This window comes from Anguilla rostrata, chromosome 5 (genome assembly GCF_018555375.3).
Source record: "Anguilla rostrata isolate EN2019 chromosome 5, ASM1855537v3, whole genome shotgun sequence".
NCBI lineage: Eukaryota > Metazoa > Chordata > Actinopteri > Anguilliformes > Anguillidae > Anguilla > Anguilla rostrata.
The window spans coordinates 30,770,494-30,792,477 of record NC_057937.1 but is presented as its reverse complement, the minus strand read 5'-3'; the positions used below and the strand labels follow the sequence as shown (position 1 = coordinate 30,792,477).

Below are 21,984 nucleotides of genomic sequence, written 5' to 3'. Positions count from 1 at the left end.
GCAGCATAGATCATGAACTGTCACATCAGAGTCACAATAACACATGTAACAGTCACATAATATGATGCTGTAGTGGCCTGAAACTAAAGTAATGTATGAAATAAATACAGAAAAAAACAATTGAACAGAAGGAAGGTGATATCATTTCAGTTGTACTTGTTGGAATGTTAGAACAAGGATAAGTGTGACTATAAATGCACCCCTCCAGTGACTCATGTACAGTATCTGATTCTCAAAATATATTTGAAATCATAAGCTACATTGTCTGTACAAACTGTAATTTCATAAACAAAACATTAGGTTGCTTTTATTCTTGTGGTTACCCACTATGGAAGAAAGCCATGACAAATTAACATTGAGCTAAAAGCAAGGGTAAAGGTTTTAAATAACAGACATATGACTACATAAAGGTAGTCTCAAAAAAAGCCTTTTCAAAATAGTTTCAAACTAGTTCCCAAAACTATTTGTTTTATTTAAAAGCTGTGTATTGTAGGACCTATTTATTGTAGTATTGTTTCATTATGAATATAAATTCACCTTTTACTATAGGCCTAAGTAGCAATATTTAAAATTGAAACAACTTCCAAAACAATCAAAGAACTTAAGGTAATCTGAGAATTCATGATTCTTTCATGATTCACTTTTATCATTCATACCAGGAACCAATTTGTTTTCCCATCTTTGAACCCTTTCCAGAACCTCTATATATTACTTGTAGTACGGTCCCCAGAACTACACACAATACTCTAAGTGTGGTCTGACAAAGGTATTGTATAAGAAAAGTATAACTTCCTTGGATTCATACTCAATACATTTGGCTATGTATAAAATCATCCTGTTAGCCTGTTTTACTGCTACAGCACAGTGCCTAGAACCTGAAAGGCTTTGATCAACTATTACTCCCAAGAATTTTTCAAAAGGAGCACATTGCAATTTTGTTCCTCCCATAAAGTAGTCCTGCCTTATGTTTTTATTTCCCACATGTAGGTAATTTTTCTATATCAAATTTTATTTGCCAGGTTTCCGCCCACCTCTGGATTCTGTTCAACTCTTTTTGGATTACTTTAGTAGATTACAAACTGTTAGCTGAAACTCACAGTTTTGTATTGTCTGCAAATGTACTTTTAATGTCTCTGTTGAGGTGCGGTGGTCCCTGTACCAATCCTTGTGGGACTTCATTTCCTACAGTACCCTGCTCAGATAAGATCTCTCTTACTACTACTCGTATTGTCTTCTGTTTGATAATGAGTGTCTCATGTGGTACCTTATCAAATGCATTATGAATACAACATATTCATGTATTTCACTACAGATCAACTGTTTTGGCTCATTTTCAAGTGGGAATTACACGTTTTCCGTCAGTACAGTGGTCTAAAATAGCTAGGGGTCCAGAAACATATCCAAAATCTCTCCAAAAATGAATAAAATGCTTTTTGTCCATTATAAAGCATATAAATGATATTGATATCAGATTAAAAAATAATGTAAAAATATTGTCACACAACGTGGTTCAGTACCTAAATGTGTAATAATTAACTCTTGTATGTATCTGTATACTCTGTACTCTAGTATGTTTTCTTGTATGGGGATGGGACAACCCCAATTTTCAACCATCCACCACGTTTTTGGCAATATTCCAACTCTTATGTCATCATTGTTGCATGCATCACAAAAACTACTAAACTACCAATGACAGTGTGAAATATCCTCCTTATAAAATACCACTAACCTATTTAAAGACACTCAATTTCTCAAAGTACTCTAGTATGTTTTCTTATGTGGGGATGGGACGACATGAAAACAATTTTCAACCATCCACCACGTTTTTGGCAATATTCCAACTCTTATGTCATCATTGTTGCATGCATCACAAAAACTACTAAACTACCAATGACAGTGTGAAATATCCTCCTTATAAAATACCACTAACCTATTTAAAGACACTCAATTTCAAATATAACGTAAATAACCAAAATATTTTGAGCAGTAATAATTACATAGCAATGATGAAATTTTCAGTGTTCAGTAGATACAGACAGAGACAGTAAATCAATGATACAGTTCTATCCGCTTCTGTTTTACTCCAGAAAACGATGTCAGATAGGTCTATCAGCAAACATATGGCTTAGCTATGCCCAGAAGTCCTCAATAATAATATTTTCCAAGAAATTACGAAAAGTCATTGACAACGTTTCGTCAGGTGCAGTGGCTTTTACTGCTACCACAGAGTGAATGTGTAAGTGAATGCAATGATAAGAAAAGTTTTGGTTACGCTGACCTATAAAACACTATTCCAAAAGCAAAATTAGACATGTTATACATCATTAGAAAGCTTATACTCTCACCTACTGAATAAATGAATTGTCAATCAAGCCAGACTGGACTAAAAACGGCGACAACGCCGTAAACAACACGTGTGGCATTACGCATAGCTATTTTGGAAGATACCCAGGCGTCACAAATGCGCATATATTTCACAAAATTGTCCAAGACAATATATGACCGCTCAGTTTCAAAAGGGACATGTCTACGCATACAACCAATGGTAAGGTTGTGTATTTATTCAATATTTAGTCCCAGATATTGACTGTAGAATGACATGGTATCATTTTTGAAAACTTTGTCTCATTTATTTCATTATTCAGTGAGCAGCATTTTCACTGCTGTATTGCCATATCTTAGGGCTATTGTCAGGTTTATCTTGTTGCTATGACGGAATACAAATTTTTATGAATGTCCAGATAAACAATATTGTCCATTATGTCATGGGTGGGGGGTGTAGTTGCAGATGAGACTGCAGGGACAGAGTATTAAATGAACGACCAGAGTGACAATGGTGGCGCTGCAAAACTTCGTGTTCGGCATAGTTGTCGTGTATCATCTACTAATGACACTAAAAGAACGCGTTTCTGTTTTTAATTCATACTTTGGTTGCAGTAGCACTGAATGTCTGAGTTCAGCAATCTCGGCACGCCAGCGTGCCGACCACTGGGGGCTTTGCACTAAGAGGTTAATGTTTGTCCCAAACATTATGGTGCTTACTGTATAAATTAGTGCATGCATTTAATTTTGGTTGCATAGCATAGTAATGTAATGCTGAATGAGGAAGCAACTTGTGGTTCCTGTATTCATCCTCAGTGGTTTTTTTGTGGGCAGTTTTGTGAGCCGTTATCAGAACTATTGGCAAGGCATTTCAGAAGCTGATTTGCACTAAGTATTAATCACTAATATATTTTCACGCCATTAATTTTTTCCTGCCACAATTTCATTTCAATTTTGCCTGCCACAGATCATTCCTGCCCAGTGAATTTGCTGCATATGTAAGCAGTAGATTTGGCATTAACTGGGCAAGAATGATCTGACTGCTTAGTTTATTAGCTTAGTTGCACTGCTTAGTTTATTAGCTTTTTTATATCAAAGTATTTTAGGGTGCTACTATCTATTTTGTACAAAGTGCCATGTGGTAAATATGTTGGAGAGCTTCCAGCCTACTTTTTGACAAATAGCTTCACAGGCACATAAATTGAGTTTCGCAATACAGACTCGTGCTGCTACTGCCAGTGGTCTAACGGTGTCTTTCAGGTGTCTTTGCTCAAAATATGCTTGGCCTTGATTAAGACTGGGGCATCATTCAAAGTGTGCTGTATTCAGCACTTCTGTGCCTCTGCATTTTTACAGTTTGTCTAAATGCTATTTGTTGAGAATTGGGACAGAAAAGGGCTAGTTGCTTTAGGTTCTCTTCCGAATATAAAACATATGTTCAACTAAATTCAGACCGGGTGAATGACTTAGCCAGTCAAGAATTTTCCAAAGAGTTTTTGGCTTAGAAAAGCTAATTTGTTCTTTATCACTATGTTTTGGTCATTGTTTTGCTGTAGGTTGAAGTGCAGTCAAATGAGTTTGGAGGCATTTGCTGTTTCTGTGCATTTCATAATTAATTATGCTGCTGCCATCAGCAGTTATATCATCAATGAAGACAGCTGAACCAGTACCTTTGGCAGCCATACATGCCAAAGGCATAACACCCCCACCACCATGTTTCATGGGGGGGGGGGGTGTACTGTGGACAGTTCCATTTAGCCTCCACACTTTGCTTTTGTCATCACTCTGATACAACTGCGTCTTGGACTCATCTTTTCCAGAAATCTACAGGCTCTTTTAGATTTTTTTGTTTAGCAAACTGTAACCTGGCCATGCTTTTGTGTCTAACTAGTGCTTTTTATCTTGCAGTATAGCCTCTGTAGTTATGTTTGTAAAGTCTTCTTCAGACAGTAGTCACTGACACATCCACGCCAGCCTCCTGAAGATCCTGTTTCTGATCTGTTGGACAGGTGTTTACGCATTTTTCTTCATTATGGTGAGAATTCTTCTGTCATCAACTGCTGAGGTCAGTCACAATGGGTGTCGTGGCTTGGACCCAAGTGCAGAGAAGCTCAGAGACTCAGAGGTCAAAATTCAAAAAGGTCTTTACTTGACATGGTAGGCACAAATATATACAGGAGAGTACGATAGGCAAACACTATAAACACTGGAAACAAAACACTGGCAAAAGCACAAGAAACTTGAGGCATGAAGGGCTGACACGAAACTGGAAAATCATGCAAAGACTCAGAGAACACAGGGGGAACAGGGAAGTAAAGGCACAGGAGCACACCTGAAGGCATTCACCAGAGCATGCGCACATGAGAAACTTAACAAGAATCAATCATTCATTCAGTTATCACTCACAATGAATTCAGACAAGATATGAAACACGGGGAACACAGTGTCGTCTGGTGATCTTCAGGAGGAACTTGTGACAAGGTCTTCCTTTACCTACTAGGGCATTTGTGATTACTGAGCCCACAAGTGCGCTCTTTCTTCTTAAAAATATTTTAAACAGTTGATTTTTGGTAAGCCTAAGGTTTGGCCAATGTCTTAGACTGTTTCCCTTTTATTTCAAATCCTCATAATGGCTTCCTTGACTTTATTTTTGGGGCACAAACATTTGATTGGCTTGTGGTATTGGAGAGGTCAATAAAACATGGATAGATAAACCATTGATTACTTCTTTAATGTTTAAGCCTGCTAAATTGGGCTCCCCATTCCTCCTAAAAGGGGGCGTTTCTTGTCCCAAGCTGGTGCTTCAATTGATCGAGCAGTGAGTTTATTGCAGGGTCACAAGAGGAATGGGACAGGTACTTAATTATGCCTGGGTTAACCAGAAAAAGTTAATGGGAAACGTGACTCAGCAAAGGATCAGTCCCGTGGTCAGGGAGCTAAAGGCCTGAAAGTTTGTGTGTATAGTTACATTGTTACACACACACACACACACACACACACACACACACACACACATATATATATATATACATATACATATACATATACATATACATATACACTTTGAATAAATTAGTGGAGAAAAATAACAAATGCAGATGCTTCCATACAGGTGTACTGTATGCAATTAAGCAATTAACATTCTATCATGCTCTGTGGCATGTATTAAAATGCCTCAATTTTGGATCAAGATGACAAGATCTAAGTGACTTTGAAAGAGGGTTCATTATTGGGACATGGATAGCAGGAGCTTCAGTCACAAAGACTGCTGAACTGGCTAATGTTTCAATAGGAACAGTGACTAAAGTGACATATGCATTTAGATCTATGGGAAATACATCTGTGAGCAGGGTCGGAAATTGTGGTTGCACATTCAGTGACCATGATGCTTGTACATACTGCGATATGTAAGGAAAAACAAATAAGCAAATTTCAATGCAGGATGTAATCAGACTGTCAGCAAGAACAGCCTGTCGACAACTACATAGAGAGGGATATTATAGTAGGGTTGCACTGCATGAACCCCTCATTGCAAAGATTAATGCACATTTGAGAGTTCAGTGGTGCAAAACCCAAAGGCACTGGTCTATAGAAATCTGGAAAAAAAAGTGATATGTTCAGATGAGTAATCCTTCACCATATTCTCAACAATTGGGAGAGCGCATGTGTAACACACCAAGATAATGGTACAGGCCTGCATGCTTGACCCCTACAACGAGGGGGTCCAGTGAATCTGTTATGCTGTGGGGGATATTTTCCTGGCATGGGTCCACTTGTCCCCTTAGAGGAAAGGGTCACTGCAAATCAATACAAAGTTATTCTGAGTGATTGCCTTCATGGTATGATGACACATTTCTATCTTGATGGGAGTGGTCTTCTCCAGGATGACAATGGCCACATCCACAGGGCACGAGGGGTCATTGAATGGTTTGATGAGTATGAAAATAATGTGAATCATATGCTATGGCCTTCCCAGTCACCAGATCTCAACCCAATTGAACATCTACAGGAGATTTTGGACTGACGTGTTAGACAGCGCTGTCCACCATCATCAAAACATCAAATGAGAGAATATTGTTCGGAAGAATGGTGTTCCATCCCTCCAGTAGAGTTCCAGAGACGAGTAGAGTCTATGCCAAGGCGCATTGAAGCTGTTCTGGTGGCTCGTGGTGGCCCAACACCTTAATAAGACACTTTATATGTGGTTTTTCCTTTAAATTGTGACCCATCTATAATATACAGTGGGGTCCAAAAGTCTGAGACCACATTGAAAATCTATAATATTTTCACGTAAACCTGGAAATAATCAGAAAGTTTGAGGATTCAGAAACATTTAAAAACACAAGAAGTTATTACATGTAAAATTAAGAAGAAATATTTAAAATTATGCACTATTTCTAGGTCAGCAATCAAATTTAAGCAAATTTATACTTATACTATTATACTATACTTTGTACAAAAGGTCAGATTTCCTTGAGTTGTATCCCTTCCATTGAAGCATGCGTTCAGATGACAGGTGGATTTGATCTACTCATCAGAGGCTCGTTCAAGTAACTCAACTTGCAGCCAGTGTTCACCTGTTATAAATATGGCTGTGCCTCAAGTTTCCAGCAAATCATTGCTTACTAAGTAGCATTGTGATAGTGGGAAACATGGCATCAGAACTAAGTGAAAGTGTCAGAAGTCAAATTGTTATTCTAAGCAAAGAGGGGCTTTCTCAGCGTCAAATCATGGCTAGACTAAAGGTTTCTAAGAGGGCAGTGCATGGAACTCTAAAACGCTTTGCAGAACTTGTATCAGTTGTATCCAAAAAACGATCAGGAAGACCAAAAATGACCACACCATCAGAAGATCAATACATCAAGCTTAGTTCCCTGAGAGATAGAAAAGCAACTTCATCACAGATACAAAATTACATTACATTACATTACATTAGAGGCATTTAGCAGACGCTCTTATCCAGAGCGACTTACACAACTTTTTACATAGCATTTTACATTGTATCCATTTATACTGAAGCAATGCAGGTAAAGTACCTTGCTCAAGGGTACAACGGCAGTGTCCTTACCCGGGAATCGCACCTGCGACCTTTCGGTTACAAGCCCAGTTCCTTACCCACTGTGCTACACTCCGTCCTAAATAAAGAACGCAAGACTCCAATCAGCAAAAGTACTGTCAAAAGAAGGCTGTCTTGTAGTGGTCTCAGAGGACGAGTAGCAGTTTCTAAATCACTTCTCAGGAGGGGAAACAGGGCCAAACGCTTGGGGTGGGCTAATAAATACCAGCATTTCACAGTGGATGACTGGAAAAAAGTCCTATTTACTGATGAATCCAAGTTTTGAGATTTATGGCAGTAACAGAAGGGTGTATGTAAGGAGACGAACAGGAGAGAGAATGATACCGCAGTGTATCAAACTCACAGTGAAACATGGTGGTGGGAATATTCAAGTCTGGGGGTGTTTTGCCTACTCTGGAGTTGGACACCTGCACCGAATTGACTACACCCTGACCAAGGAGAAGTACCACTCCATTCTTCAGAGACATGCTATACCCTCTGGTTTGCATCTTTGTGGAGAAGGATTCATACTGCAGCAGGATAATGACCCCAAACACACCTCAAAGCTTTGCAAGAACTACTTGAAGACCAAAGAAGTCCAAGGAGTCCTGACTGTCATGGACTTTCCTCCACAGACACCTGACCTCAACCCCATTGAACATTTATGGGGGCACTTGAAGACTGAGAAAGCCACGCATTCTGTGACATCACAAGAAGCTCTTTGGAACATTGTCAAATCATGTTGGGATAACATGGGTCATCAGGTTATGCACAAACGTGTGGAGTCCATGCCAGCTTGAGTGCATGCTGTCATTAAAGCAAAAGGGGTACATAGCAAATACGAAGATATTCTGAAGTTCATGTACATTTTTCAAAAATTCAACTTTTCACTCAAATTTTTAAGCTGATATTATCATTTGTAATGAAAGAATTAGTATTACATTCAAAACAAATACAAAATAGAAATATCTTGACTAGTGGTCTCAGACTTTTGGACCCCACTGTATATATGTGTGTGTGTGTGTGTGTGTGTGTGTGTGTCTTTATATACATATGTATGTATGTATATGTGTGTGTGCGTGTGTGTGTGTGTGCATGTGCGTGTGTGCACTTTATATATAACAAGCACTGTTTTGTTTTGTGTAATAACCGTTCAGTGAAATACGGGATATGAACCCTCGTGTGTGTGGGGGGGGGGGGGGTGTGCTCAATGTTACCACCTGGAAAAAGAAGATTTTCTTATTTTCAGAACCTTTTAAAGATGAATGAGAGAGCACAGAGTTAGTTCTGTGCATCTTCAGGAGGATGGCCCAGGTTACTATTGATCCGGTGAGTCATGCCAAATGCCGCAGTGCACTGGATGAGAAATGTCACACGGCTCATAGACAGAGCCAAACATTAAAGGTGGTGTGGCTAGGGATACTGTACGTGGTGGCGAGGACGGAGACAAGGAAAAGGGCTGGGACTGTGCAGGTTTTGTTGCGGCCAACTCAATTAAACTCTGCCCCCTTAGTCAGCACTATACCCTGTCTGAATTAAGTATTCTAAAAAATAAATGCATTTTGGTTACTATGTGCAGAAAAATGCAGACACTTGTTTCAGTACAGTGAATAGACTGATTAAACAATGAAAGTCCAAATAATACAATGCACACTTCTATGTTAAGCCAGTCATAATATCAGGTCAGTAATAAATTACTTTTGTTTATCTATTGCATTCTCTTTCTCTATTTCTTAATATATAAATATCTATACCGTATATCTATATATCTACACACACACACATACACAGGCACCCACAGAAAATAAAAAATGTACATTTGAATAATTGATTTTCCCACCATATTCCTGTCTCACCATGTCAAATATGACTCACCTGTCCTGCCGAGACGAAGCTACAGAGCGGTAGCTGGTGTGATGCGTACTCGGGAAAGTGAGACTGATGTTCCAGCTCTCTTCCTGAGGCCGCTGCGCATTTTGCTCTTTGCATCAGCCTAAATGTGACGACACCCATAATCCCTCATAAATAGCTGCTGGACACCAAGTGTAGTATCTCTGTTTCATTGCGTTTGGTAAACATGTTCTGGGAAGAGAACCTGCACATTGCCCACTCAAAAGAAGATCAGTATAAAAATTTTTTTTTTTTTTTTTTTAACTTCCAAGTATAAAAATATCATGGGCTTGCTCAATACACCAGAGGCTTAAACCTCTGAGTGACTGTTGTGGGAATGAGAAAAAAGGTAATCTCACGATCACGATAAAAACACTGTGTACTTAAAGCTTATGAGAAGTAGGGGAACTCTTTTTTCAGTTGTTCATTAGTCCTTACTTTTGATTGGTTAAACGACAGGTACATGCAGTTTCTCATCAAAGATTGCATAATATCATAATTTATGAAGTAAAATGGCATGATGGTCACTGTGCAATTTTGGTGCACACTTTATAACTTGCACAACTTTAATAAAATAAAGTTAAGTTAAATAAAGTTATGCAACTGTTAATTAATTTAAACAATGCATTCACTGTTTATTAGCTGATATTATGTGTAATGACTTCGTTATTATCATGGTTTATACAAGCATCACACTTCTGTGATTTTACTGGATTTTTAATATATTTTTACTCACATTTATTTTCACATTCTTGAGCATGCATTTCTATTTTAGTTGAGTTCTGACACCTGCTATTATTTATTCTTCCCTGTACCTCCCCAGCTGCGTCACTTCCATCTTTCATTTCTTCTGTAGCTTGCTTCGTTCCTTCAGTTTTTAAAGTATAATTAGTATCTCTGCAGCATAAAGGTGTTTATGTTATGCCATGTTAGGTTTATGTGTTCATGCCTGATACCAAAAAAAGGAGCAGTCTTTGAACTGAAAGATGTAAGCTTTTATTTATGCATCAAACATGAGTCAGCACATAAACTAGCCTGCTGTTGTTGACTATGAAGGAGATGAGGATCCAAATGTGTAGCATGCTCTGGAGCCACAGTCCCAGCATTTTCTGTTATTTGTATTTTTTTAGTACTCCATAAGCGGTAATTAGTGTTTGCGACAACTATTGAAAATTGTTGCCCTTACAAAGTTTTATTCTTTTTTTTTTTTTTAAGTGTTGCTTTGACATTGTTTAGCCTTTTCTATCAACTTACGTCTTTTGCAACAGTGATTTATTGATAACATTTTGCTTCTGAAAGAATATCACAGTTTATGTAAACAAATTTGTCTCTCACAGACACTGTTTCCATTCAGTCTTCTGAACAAAGCAAAATGGATGGCAACTGCTTTGTCAGGAAAAAGGAGCGAGATTTGACAACTGAATTAAATGACTGCAGGATTTAGTCACCATTTTCCCTAAACTTTGACTCAAAATTGAATCCAGGTTTCTGAGAAAAAAAGAAAATATTTGCTTTTCATTGTAAGTCAAAGACATGAACAGGTGTTGATATAAACACTAGCCGTTTTAGGAGGGAGTGATTACAACTTACCTAAAAAATAAATTTGCAGTCATACTTTTTAAAACTAATAGGAGGGTTTACTGCACTTTCTCAGAATGAACATTTGAAAAACTTTCACTGCAGCAGTTTATTTTCATTTTTAAACAGGCATGCTTTTCACTCTTAGTCAAGTGTTAGTCTGAATCTTACTCGATAGCTTCCTTCTAGCAACTTTCCCATACAGCCCAGTTTTCTTAAGGGAAAAGGGATATTAATGAATGAACACTTCCAATCCCCGACGGAAAAGTTTCGCCATTGTTGGCTTCTTATTCCTTGCCCTCCCAGCTGCTCAGTTTAGAATTTATCAAAATGTACCACTCACAACCAAATTATCGACAAGTTCACAGTCAAACAAGAAAGGAGTTTGCCAAACCACAGCATGTTAATTCAAGCATGTGCCAAGACAGAAATTCAAAAACCAAAAAGCAGCAGGGTGTTCCAAAAGACCAGAGATGAAATGTAGAACGCCAGACATATATTCAGGACTCACGTCCATGCCCACCTCCTAACTGTTAAAAACGGACTTCTTACGACTTCTGGCCTATGCATACTTGATTAATGACCAAGCAGGATCCAAGGCATACTGATTTCTTCCCTCATATAGTTATTGGTTCAGGTCAATTTACAATACAACACATATTTGTAAGGTTATAGGTAAATTAACCCTCTCTTCTAGTGAACATTATGGTTACATTACATGTTAAGGATTTTCAAATCTTTTTTGTAGGAACAGCTTTGGTTATTATGGGAATGTTTGTGAGCTACTAGATCAAGCAATAATTAAACCAAGTTACAATGTCAGCAGTGACACTGACATCCACTCTATTTTGGTATGGCCCACCCAGAATGTCTGACATAGTGCCTGTAGGAATATTAACCAATTTTTGATGTACAGAATCTGATGAGTATGAGGAGTTCCAGCATGTGGTTTCCCAGACCACCCCTTCTGACACACACATTCACATTCAATGGCTGAGAACAACCAAATGGTAAATTACAGTGGTATGATACAGTCAGTGCATTCAAATAGATTGAAATGTTGTAAGCTATTCCTGGTATCTGGATCTATACAATTGATCCTTTACTTTAAGTTTGTAGTTTGGTTGTTGTTTTACTACTGTGTGAGTTGTGGTTTGGAATCCTGTTGTAAAGATACAAATTCAGTTGGCAAGTGCTCGTATCAAATCAGTATTGGTGTTTTAACAATTTAACAAATTTCACACATGACACAAGGTGTAACTGGACCGAGTTTCATTGTGTAATTAGTTCATGGTGAGACCACGCACTGGACAGTTGGAATACCCGTTTACAAGTTTTTGTGTTTTGTGTGTGTGTGCATGTGTGTTCTGAATTCTTTCTGCCACTCTCCCTCTACTCTCCTCCTAATACAGTGCACTACTGTATCGTAGCTTTAACAGGCTCTTGGTGAAAGTGTATTCTGAATTTAATTGTTATACAATGAATGGTCTGCTTTATTTGTAATAAGTTAATAATAAAATTTAAATCCTATTATTAATTGTATTGTAAATGGGACTACTTTGTAGAACTTTTTTTGCTTTAAATTCTATAAAGGCCTCAAAGTGTCATCACGCTACACACAGTTCTTAAAGGAAAGGCAGTATTTTATATATGGTCTAAAACATCTGATATTGCAGACTCTAGCAGATTCAGAAAGGTGTTTTACTAATAATTAGAAGTGGTGCTTTCAAGTGATATGTAGACAGTGATTTTGTGATTTTTTAAACTGTGGTTTAATTCTAAGCATTTCAGTTATGAATTTATATGCAGATCCAAACTTGAGGGATTTAATGTTGAAAAGTACAGGAAATGAGATTAGTGGAAAAGATTATTCTTGAAGTGCTAATGTGGAAAAAAATTAATGACCTTGGTTTTGTGGATACTCAGACACTGTTGTCATAGATGTCATAGGCTGTCTTTGTGACTTTATCACAGACAGACACGTCCCTTATGCCACTCCAGCTCTGTTGCATTGGACATTGTTAGGAACTGAGAACAGATCTGAGCATGCTGAGCTGTGTCATTTGTTTACGGTTTTGTATTCTACTTACTGCAAGAGCTGAGATCACAATATGCATATAGTTACTGAAACACAGAGTGAAGTTTAGTCCTTGTTGCTGCAAAGGTAATTCTGTATTTTACTAGTGAAAGGGTAGTTTAAGTTTATCATGCTGATTGGATCATAAGAGGCCCAGCTATGAAAATATTCATGGTAACCCTACTGTAGTAAGGTAATTTGCCTGATGACTCTTTCATGTGAATCATATCCCTGGGGTTTTCCTCACTGCCTATCTAAACATCAGGCAACCATCACAAGGAAAACCGTCCTTATTCTACTATCTTTTAGTTTTAGGAGCTCTCCGTTGCCATGGTAACCTGTCATGCTAGCTCTGCACTTTAGGAACAGGCTATTGTACATACTATTGCTGTTCATCTGTAACATCTCATTGTCATCTATCTACATTTATGTGCATCTAAACAGATGGATTGCAGCATGATTATTAATCCATTTTGGGACATCATGCTAACTTCTATCCTGGATTATTGAATTATGCCAAAATCTTATTTGTGCTTATGTTTTGTTAAAGAAATATAAGCACAAATGTATCTCATATTTTTGTTATGAGATACAGCAGAATTTGCATCCATGGTGAAATATTTTGAAAATGAAGCCAGAATAATTGTTTGGAGCTAAACGCAGCACACCCCAGCCCTCCAAGATTGGAGTTGCACACCCCTAATCCATAGCTCACATTTCTGATATTGTATTAGCAAGTTACTACATGCTGCTTCAATACATTACATTACTGTTGTCTGCAATGCTGGCAGCATAGAAACATAATTGTAAGAGCAGAAAATATAAAAGATATAAACACTTGAAGATCTGACATGCCCCATTGTCTAATATTTATTGTTCACCTAATTCACATACTTTGCTTATGTTGACTTGGTTTACAATTGACTGTGATGCTTAAGGTAAACACGTAGCATAAACTCTCCAAAACAAAAACATTACAAACTGTAAGTTGAAATCATACAAAATGCATATGTGAGTGGTACATGCACTAGACTGTGAGTTCAGCAAACTAAGTGTGACCACCGGGAGGCGCTAGGGCTCTGGTTACCTGATAGTGTGACTACACCACCCCCTAAGTATCGGTGGGAGACCCTCGAAAGAGTTAGGGAATATCAAGAGTCTTTAAATAACATTCCAAAGGGTAAGTGTTCAGTTGAATGAACAAGCAGAGGTTTCAAAATAAAGGGTATTTTATTACAGTCAGTGGAGAACAATACATAGCATTTATTTGTTTTAAAAAATAGCAAAAAAACAACAACCTCCTACTGGCTATCCCAATCCTCATGCATAACTGTAACCGTGACTGGCCACTAGGGGAAAATACACATGGAGCCTGCCCGAAAGGGAATAAGATCACTGTGAATGGATAAACAAGGGCGAAAGCCTTACACACCAAATATTAAAGATCACTGCAGATCCAAGCCATATACACACACAAGTAGTGGAAACACAGCAAATATATGAAATCTTAGTCTAAAGCTCCAGTGTGCTATTACCCCAGTTCTCAAAGGTATAGGTTGGTGCAGAGTATTTGGACATCCACAGAAAAAGGGTAAATACACAGTAAAAACAATGGAGAAAAAAAGACTTGGCTAACCAGCTCAATAGAAACCTTGGTAGCCACAGGGAAAGGGTTCTGTTAAAAACACACAGCTGGTTAGCAAAATACGTCAGTATCACAATATATATAAAAACGAAATAGCAGCATAGAAATTAAAACTACAAAGAACAGCGGCTGAACAGCAATGTGCAAAAAGCGCAAATATCCTGTTAACAGGAGATCAAGGGTTACCCGGGTCGTGGCGGCAAACAGTTTGTCGTGCTTTGCCTTCGTTTATTAAGTACCCACATAAACTGGAAAGGCCAGGAATACATCAGACTGGCAATACGTCATCCAGAGTAGGCTCTCTCATTACCACACCCCTTTTGGGGGAAAACAATACTGCGTCCCGCGTAGACGGCAATACTGCGTCCCGCGCAGACGGCAATGAAACGTCTCCAAAATTCTACTTTAAACAAATGGGGTTAAATTAATAACGCTATGCCGAAGAGTTGCTGTGTAGTTGGTTGCACCAACAATAAATCCAAAAACGCTGATCTCCGATTTGTTCCCCTGCCATGTCCTGTCCTAAAAAAGATCCTGATAGAAGGGCTTTATGGCTCCAAGCTATACGAAGGGAAGACAATGGGAAGCTATGGGACCCTGCATCTCCACACACTTATAGCTAACTTAGCTAACGCTATATCTGATTAACAATTATATGCTATGGCCAGATAGCTATCTATAAATACTATCCCTGTGTTTAGATTACTGAAAGGCCATCGCTACGTTAGGCTAGAACGTTAATGCTAACCTTAGCTAACTTTGATGTATCATGATTTCAGGGTTCCAAAGTAAAAGAAATGACTTCATCCTGATTACTTTCCCTCCGTTTCCCCCCACTGAAGACAGACTACAGAGTACAGTTTTCTGTTTCAAGAAAACTCAGCCGTTTTCACAGTGCCAGAAAGCGAGCATCACATGTAGTGCCAACAACCAAAAAGAGTACGAAACTCCGCAAGAAATCCAATGAGGATGGAGGAACCTCCGTTTGTGAGCCACAGCATATATTGCAGTGGCAGCGAGCCTGTATACACTGAGCGATCATCCGCTTTGCAGAATCAAGGTAGCTAATTGTATAAAAATGCATAGCCTCCTGTAACCTACATTATATAAAGAATAGGTTGTAGTGGGGCCCGGGTTCTTTAGTAGGCTACTAACAATTACTGGTTGGGGCTCAGGCTAGACCGACCAGGCTAACGTATAGGCTATAGCTAGGTCCAGTTGTCAGAGCACAGTGCTATTGCTAGGTAGCATACTATTTGTAAAACAGGGTTTAAAAAGTAAAATATTTCACTGGTAATTTGCTTACGTGGAGACTCAATAAGATAAAAATAGATGTTCAGGTAGGACACCTCTGATCATTGAGTGGAGTTATTGCACCAGCTTGATGTGGGGAGACTGAAGGGACATGACTGAAGATGGATCAAATTAATCTTTTCGATGTATCTTGCGGGTTCTATGGCAGGCAGAGTGGACATATATTTACTTGACATTCTTTAATTCTGGTGGTTCTCTATCATGGTGTTTGAATGTGCGACCACAATTTCCGACCCTGTAACTCACATTGGGCATGCAATCAATACTAGTGATGGAATGGAGCTACTCTAGAACTATGGGCTAGACTGAGGGAACCATAGCTATTTGAGACTAACTAAATAGCTGAAATCTCTAAACGTAGCAGTACATGCTATTTCAATATGCATCTGCTTAATTTAGAATTTAAGAGACTCCACCAGATGTGGGCTCCTTCTTCACCGCTGACTACGCCAACATTTTTTTGGTTTCAGTATGCCCTCTCACTGTTTCAACAGATCATCCTCCATGGCATCATTATCAGATTCTACCACTACCTGTACCTGTTCTCCCACTGATGTGGGGACATCATTGGTGTCTAACCATAATGTTTACACTCAAAAATAGTTTTTTGTATGTTCTTCATTGTTCGCACAGATCCGGCTAGCCAGCCAAGAGGAAACATTAATCATAGCCAAACGCATCTTTTCAGTTGACACATGTGATGTCCATACTCCTTCCCTACATGACATTGGATTTTCCCCTGACTTTTTTCATGATACCTTGTGATTCTTTTTTTTTTCTTATTTGACAGCTGGACATACTGTTGAGAATGTTATGCAAACAACAGAAACGAAATCTTAGTGGGTAGCCTATGGCAAATCCTGGTGGGTGTACAGGAAATTCTGATGGATATACAGCAAAACCTTGTGAGCATATGGTATATACTTGCAATCAGACTACATCACTACTTTCAATGAATGGAAAAACAAATAGTTTTGTATGAAGTTCATAAACTTGCATTTAGAGATTACCATTTGGATCAATTTGGAGGATTTATAAGGTATACATTTTACATGCAAGTAGAGCTGGGCGATATACCTCATCGATAATTTTTGAATCTGGGTACTTGACAGTTCATGCCCCCTTTTAGGGGAAATCAAAGAGGAATACATCTATACAACCCAATGGGAGTGTACTGAGACATAACAAAAAATCTCTATAAATAAAAGAAATAAGGAAAGATATGTTGTGTAAAATATATAACTAAACTAAAATCTCTGCTGATTATGTTACATTGCTACCCAGCATTCAGTGGGCGCGATACAATGTAAAATTTGATTTGATTGGTCTGGCGGCATGCTCCTCTCCCTCATCTCTAGCTAGTGCAATAAACATAGTTGTTATTTCTTTAACTTTACATTTCTTTGGTACATATTTGCAACTTTGAGGAGTGTAAATCATTGCACTTACTTGCTGTCTGTATTTCTGTGTTTCATTCCTGAGAGGAATATCGCTCATATTGTGTTGTATTTGAAGTTTACATGCAGTTTACTGTGATCATCAGTAAACATGTAAAATTTACCGTCAACCCCTGGATGCTTCTTAGAAGACAATTAGCTATCTGCCTAGCTATTTCTCTAGCTACACTTAATGAGGGCACCTGCCCGTCAGGACATGACAGGACAGTTAACAAGCCTTTGTTATCAGATATGGCAGAGCAATGCTTTTTGAGATACTGGCGCCTCTCTGGGTCCAATGTCTTATTTTCAGAAGGTGGTTGTTGCATGTTCTTTGTATGTAGTGTTGTAGTGTTCATGGTTGCAGATTAGAATTAATGTGTTTGCATTTGCCTTTATCGATTCAGGGTCATGTTTGGATAGTTGTACACTATTATGTAAATCGGACTGAAGAAAGAAAATGGCTCTTAAACACTTTGGCAGTTAAATGATTTTTTTCCTGTGTCTTTAAAAGTCAGAGGAAACTAAGTTAACATTGTTGAGTTGATTTGTCCGTAGCCATGACATGTATATTCATTCTTATGGTTTGGTTCCAGTGAAATGTGTTATGCTATAAATTGCACTAACAATGATGAATAATTAACCTCTTAGCATAAAGCCCCGGCGTGCCTAGATTGCTCAATTCAGACATTATGTGCTCCTGCAATCAAATTATGAGTTGAAAACACAACAACTCTGTGTTCTAGCTTTGTTAGTAGTGTAGTTAGTAGTTTAGTAGCCTACCATTGTCACGCTGGTCATTCATTTACCAAGCACCCCCTCCCTGCAGTCTCATCTGTAACTACACCCCCCACGCATGACACACTGGACAGTAGTGTCGATCTGGGCATACATGAAAACATTCTTTTTCCACCAAAAATCCATATTCCGTCATAGCAACAAGATAAAGCCAACAATAGCCGAAGGTATGCCAGTACAGCTGTGAAAAACGCTGAACACTGAAATAAATAAGATGAATTCAAAAATTATACCATGTCATTCTACTGACAATATCTGCGACTAAATATGGAATAAACATACAACCTTATCATTGGTTTTACGCGTAGAGATGTCCCTTTCCGGACGGAGTGGTCATATATTGTCTTGGACCGTCCGTTTGTGAAATATACGCTCATTTGTGATGCCTGGGTACCTTCCAAAATAGCTGTGCGTAATACCGCACGTTGTTTTCGGAGTTGTCATCTTTTGTAATACAATCTGGTGTGATCAACAGTTAATCAATCCAATAGGTGACAAAATAAGCTTTCTAACGATGTTAATATGTCTAATTTTACTTTTGAAATGGTATTTCATAGCTAAGCGTAACCAGAAGTTTTTTCTCATTATAGCTGTATTACGCATTCAGTCTGTGGTATCAGTAAAAGACACTGCACAGGGCAAAATTTTATCGATGACTTTCGTTATTTCTTGGAAAATACTATTATTCTTTAGAAATTCTGGCATATGTTTGCTGATAGACCTAGCTGATATATTGTTTTCTGGGCTAAGTCAGAACTGGGGAACGACAGGATTCATTCTGTCTCTGTCTTATCAACTGAACACAGATAAGATTTCATTGTCCAAATGAAAGTGTAACTATTGAAAATATTTTGGTTATTTTTTTAAATTGAGTGCCTTTAAATAGGTTAGTGATATTTTAGAATGAGGATATTTCACACTGTAACATAAGCGTACGTTGGTTTTCTTGTAGTTTGTGTTTAACGTATATACCGGATATGACCTCAACTGGAACATTGCCAAAACGTGGTGGACGGTTGAATATTGGTTTGATGTCATCGCATCCACATACAAGAAAACATCACATACTGTAGAGTACAGAAAAACATACGAGAGTTAATGATTACACATTTAGGTACTGTACCACAGTGTGATAATGTTTTTCCATTATTATGTTTCACCTTAAACCTTCATAAGGGGCACATGTATACTTTATAATGGAAAAAAAAAATTTTATTCAGTTTTGCAGAGATTTTGGATATGTTTCTGGACCCCTAGTTATTTTAAACCTCTGTACTGACGGAAAACTTGTAATTCCCATTTGAAAATGATGCAACAGTGAGTTTCTTCAGTCAAACAGTTGATTTGTAGTGAAACACATGATTATGTTGTGATTTACAGCAATGCATAATTTAGACATTTTGGATGGATTTGGAGACACTGGATACACTGCTTATTTTTTGATTCATAGATCTATAGTAGTTCTGCGTATCCAAGCTTAGATTTTACGCACTTTAGTTTGTATTCATAATTTAGAAATAAATTATCTAAATTAGTATTGTAAATTCGTTTAAGCCATTTTCAAGTCTCTGTGATGCTCACATCTGGAGTTTTGAATGTGGTACCCCCTAAATGGGCAAGGATTGACCAGATTTGGCATGTGCGCTAAGGGGCTCATTTTGGGTTATTTTTGCTGCTTTGTTTAATGTCCTACATCTCCATTAGTCTAATAACAATGCATTCACAAATTGCATTTAATTTAAACATAATCATAAGTTCTGAGGGTACAACTGCATATCTGTGTCGTACCTATTTTCTGTACAATTTAAGATATTTCCCTTCTACGTCAGTCTTTAGTGGTTGTTGTTTTGTGTCTTTTTGTGCATTTACAAAAACTTTGATATGAAGTCTTATCAAGGTTTTAAAAACATTAATGTTAAACCCAAAAAAAGATTTTTATTCTTTAAAAAAATCCATGAATCGGCTCATATACTAGGTTTAGTGATGTACTTTATCAAATTATACTGTAGTTCACTAGACTTTGAGACAGTTTATATTAAATGACAAATAGCAGTCTATGTGATGCTTGTGTTTACGTTTTGTTCCTCATTAAAACCTGTTAAATGTTAAAAACAGCAATTGGTATCTTGGGCAGGATTTGATTCTGTCCCCATCTCTATAGGAGCGTTTTCCGCCTCTGCCCTGTATGCCCGTAAAGACCTGCTCCAGCGCCCGGCTCACGTGGCGACCAAGACCTTCCAGGCTCTGCGCATCTTCGTTAATGACGAGCTGAACGAGCTGTACACAGGCCTGCAGGCTGCCAGGACCTTACTCAAGCCGGGCGGGCGGCTGTGTGTCCTTACCTTCCACTCTCTGGAGGACCGCGTTGTCAAGCGCTTCCTGCAAGGGACTGACCCATTCAACCCGCCCAGCCGCAATGTCCGCAAGAGAGTCCATCAGGGCAGGGCGTCAGAACTGGAGGAGGAAGAGGAGGAGGCGGCCGCCAGCGCTCACTGGGTTTATCTGCACAAGGGGGTGATCACGCCCCACATGGAGGAAGTACAGGAAAACCCACGAGGACGATCAGCTAAACTCAGGGCAGCCTGTAAATTATAGAGACGATAGCCTTACTTTTTTATTTAGCTTCCCTTTTTTTATTTCAGCGACCGGGATAGATCTGTGTAGCTGGAGATATATGAAGACTCAAGTAATTATTGTTCTTTGAAATGTTTTATTCTTGTCTGCAGAACAAGTGTAATGACTTAGACTTGTGATCACACAAGCAGTGAAATAAATGGAAATGCTTTCAATTGTTGTGAAATTGAATTGTAAAGATATACAGGAGGTAGTGAATATAAACATGTTAGCTCCAATGTAAAGTCACTTGATTTTGGGCTATCACGTGTGACCAATGCAGCCTATATGCCCGGGTGGCATAGAGTCTACTACCAGAGTCTACTGCCTGGGATTCTGAATTATGAGAAATGTGACATGATTCTTCCACAAGAAAGTCAATCAACTCCTCAAGCTTAGTTCATGGAAGCAGAAATTGCTTTCTCAGCTATCAACCTAGAGTATCCCATAAATACTTGATTGGTTTCAGACAGGGTCACTGAGAAAACTGTAATGCAGATAATGTTGTTGAAGTACTGGTACCAACCTGTATCTATATGTATCTACCGTTACTTACAGATGCTGTATTCCAAATGGAAGCGCGGTGTAATTTATGAAGTGCAATCAACAGCACATTACAGTGTAGTATTTCATTATGGTATAGGACCCTCCCACATAATCAATCTTGATGGAACCAGAGGGGAGGTGGATACATGAAAGGTCAATAAACCGGTAAAAAATAAAATAAGCATGACAGCTGACACAATTACAAAATATGACCATGCAAAACACTGTTAATGTTGGCACTTTGCCAGAATCTAAAGTTTATATTGAGAGTAATGTTAAATGAGAGCATCATATGCTTTGGTTGGTTACTTTTCTGGTAATGTATTACAGTACACCAAGGGACCTCACATTTTCACGATATCAGAACACAGTACAATTTCTTTAATTATCCAGTGTAAAGTAATGACCTAGCTAAATGATTTTAAATCACTGTCAATCAGATTCTTAAGCCTTACAAATCTGCTGTTTTCAGTTTGCCTAGTTAGTGCTACTTTCAATACTTCTATTTTTATGAGTCCTGAAATGCACATTATGAAATCAGCAGGAGGGTCTTGTATGTTTCATCCACACAAGGCAAGGTTGTACAGGGGTTATACAAGTCTACAAACTATACAGAACTGTTTGGAAATACAATAAAATTATACAGCTAAATAAATTATTGATGGTAAACTTTATTACTGAGTAAACCTCCATCCCATTAAAACTTAGT

At 38.2% G+C, this 21,984-nt stretch overlaps 1 protein-coding gene across 3 annotated transcripts in view; it reads left to right on the top strand.

Moving 5' to 3' along the window:
• mettl15 (methyltransferase 15, mitochondrial 12S rRNA N4-cytidine) overlaps positions 1–20,905 on the top strand; it is a 231,909-nt gene extending 211,004 nt beyond the window's left edge. For all 3 annotated transcript variants that reach the window (XM_064335779.1, XM_064335778.1, XM_064335777.1), the window contains exon 6: positions 20,278–20,905. In XM_064335779.1, the coding sequence (XP_064191849.1) occupies positions 20,278–20,711 (434 nt within the window). In that variant the 3' untranslated portion in view covers positions 20,712–20,905. The remainder of the gene's footprint in view (positions 1–20,277) is intronic.
• The last annotated feature ends 1,079 nt before the right edge of the window (positions 20,906–21,984 follow it).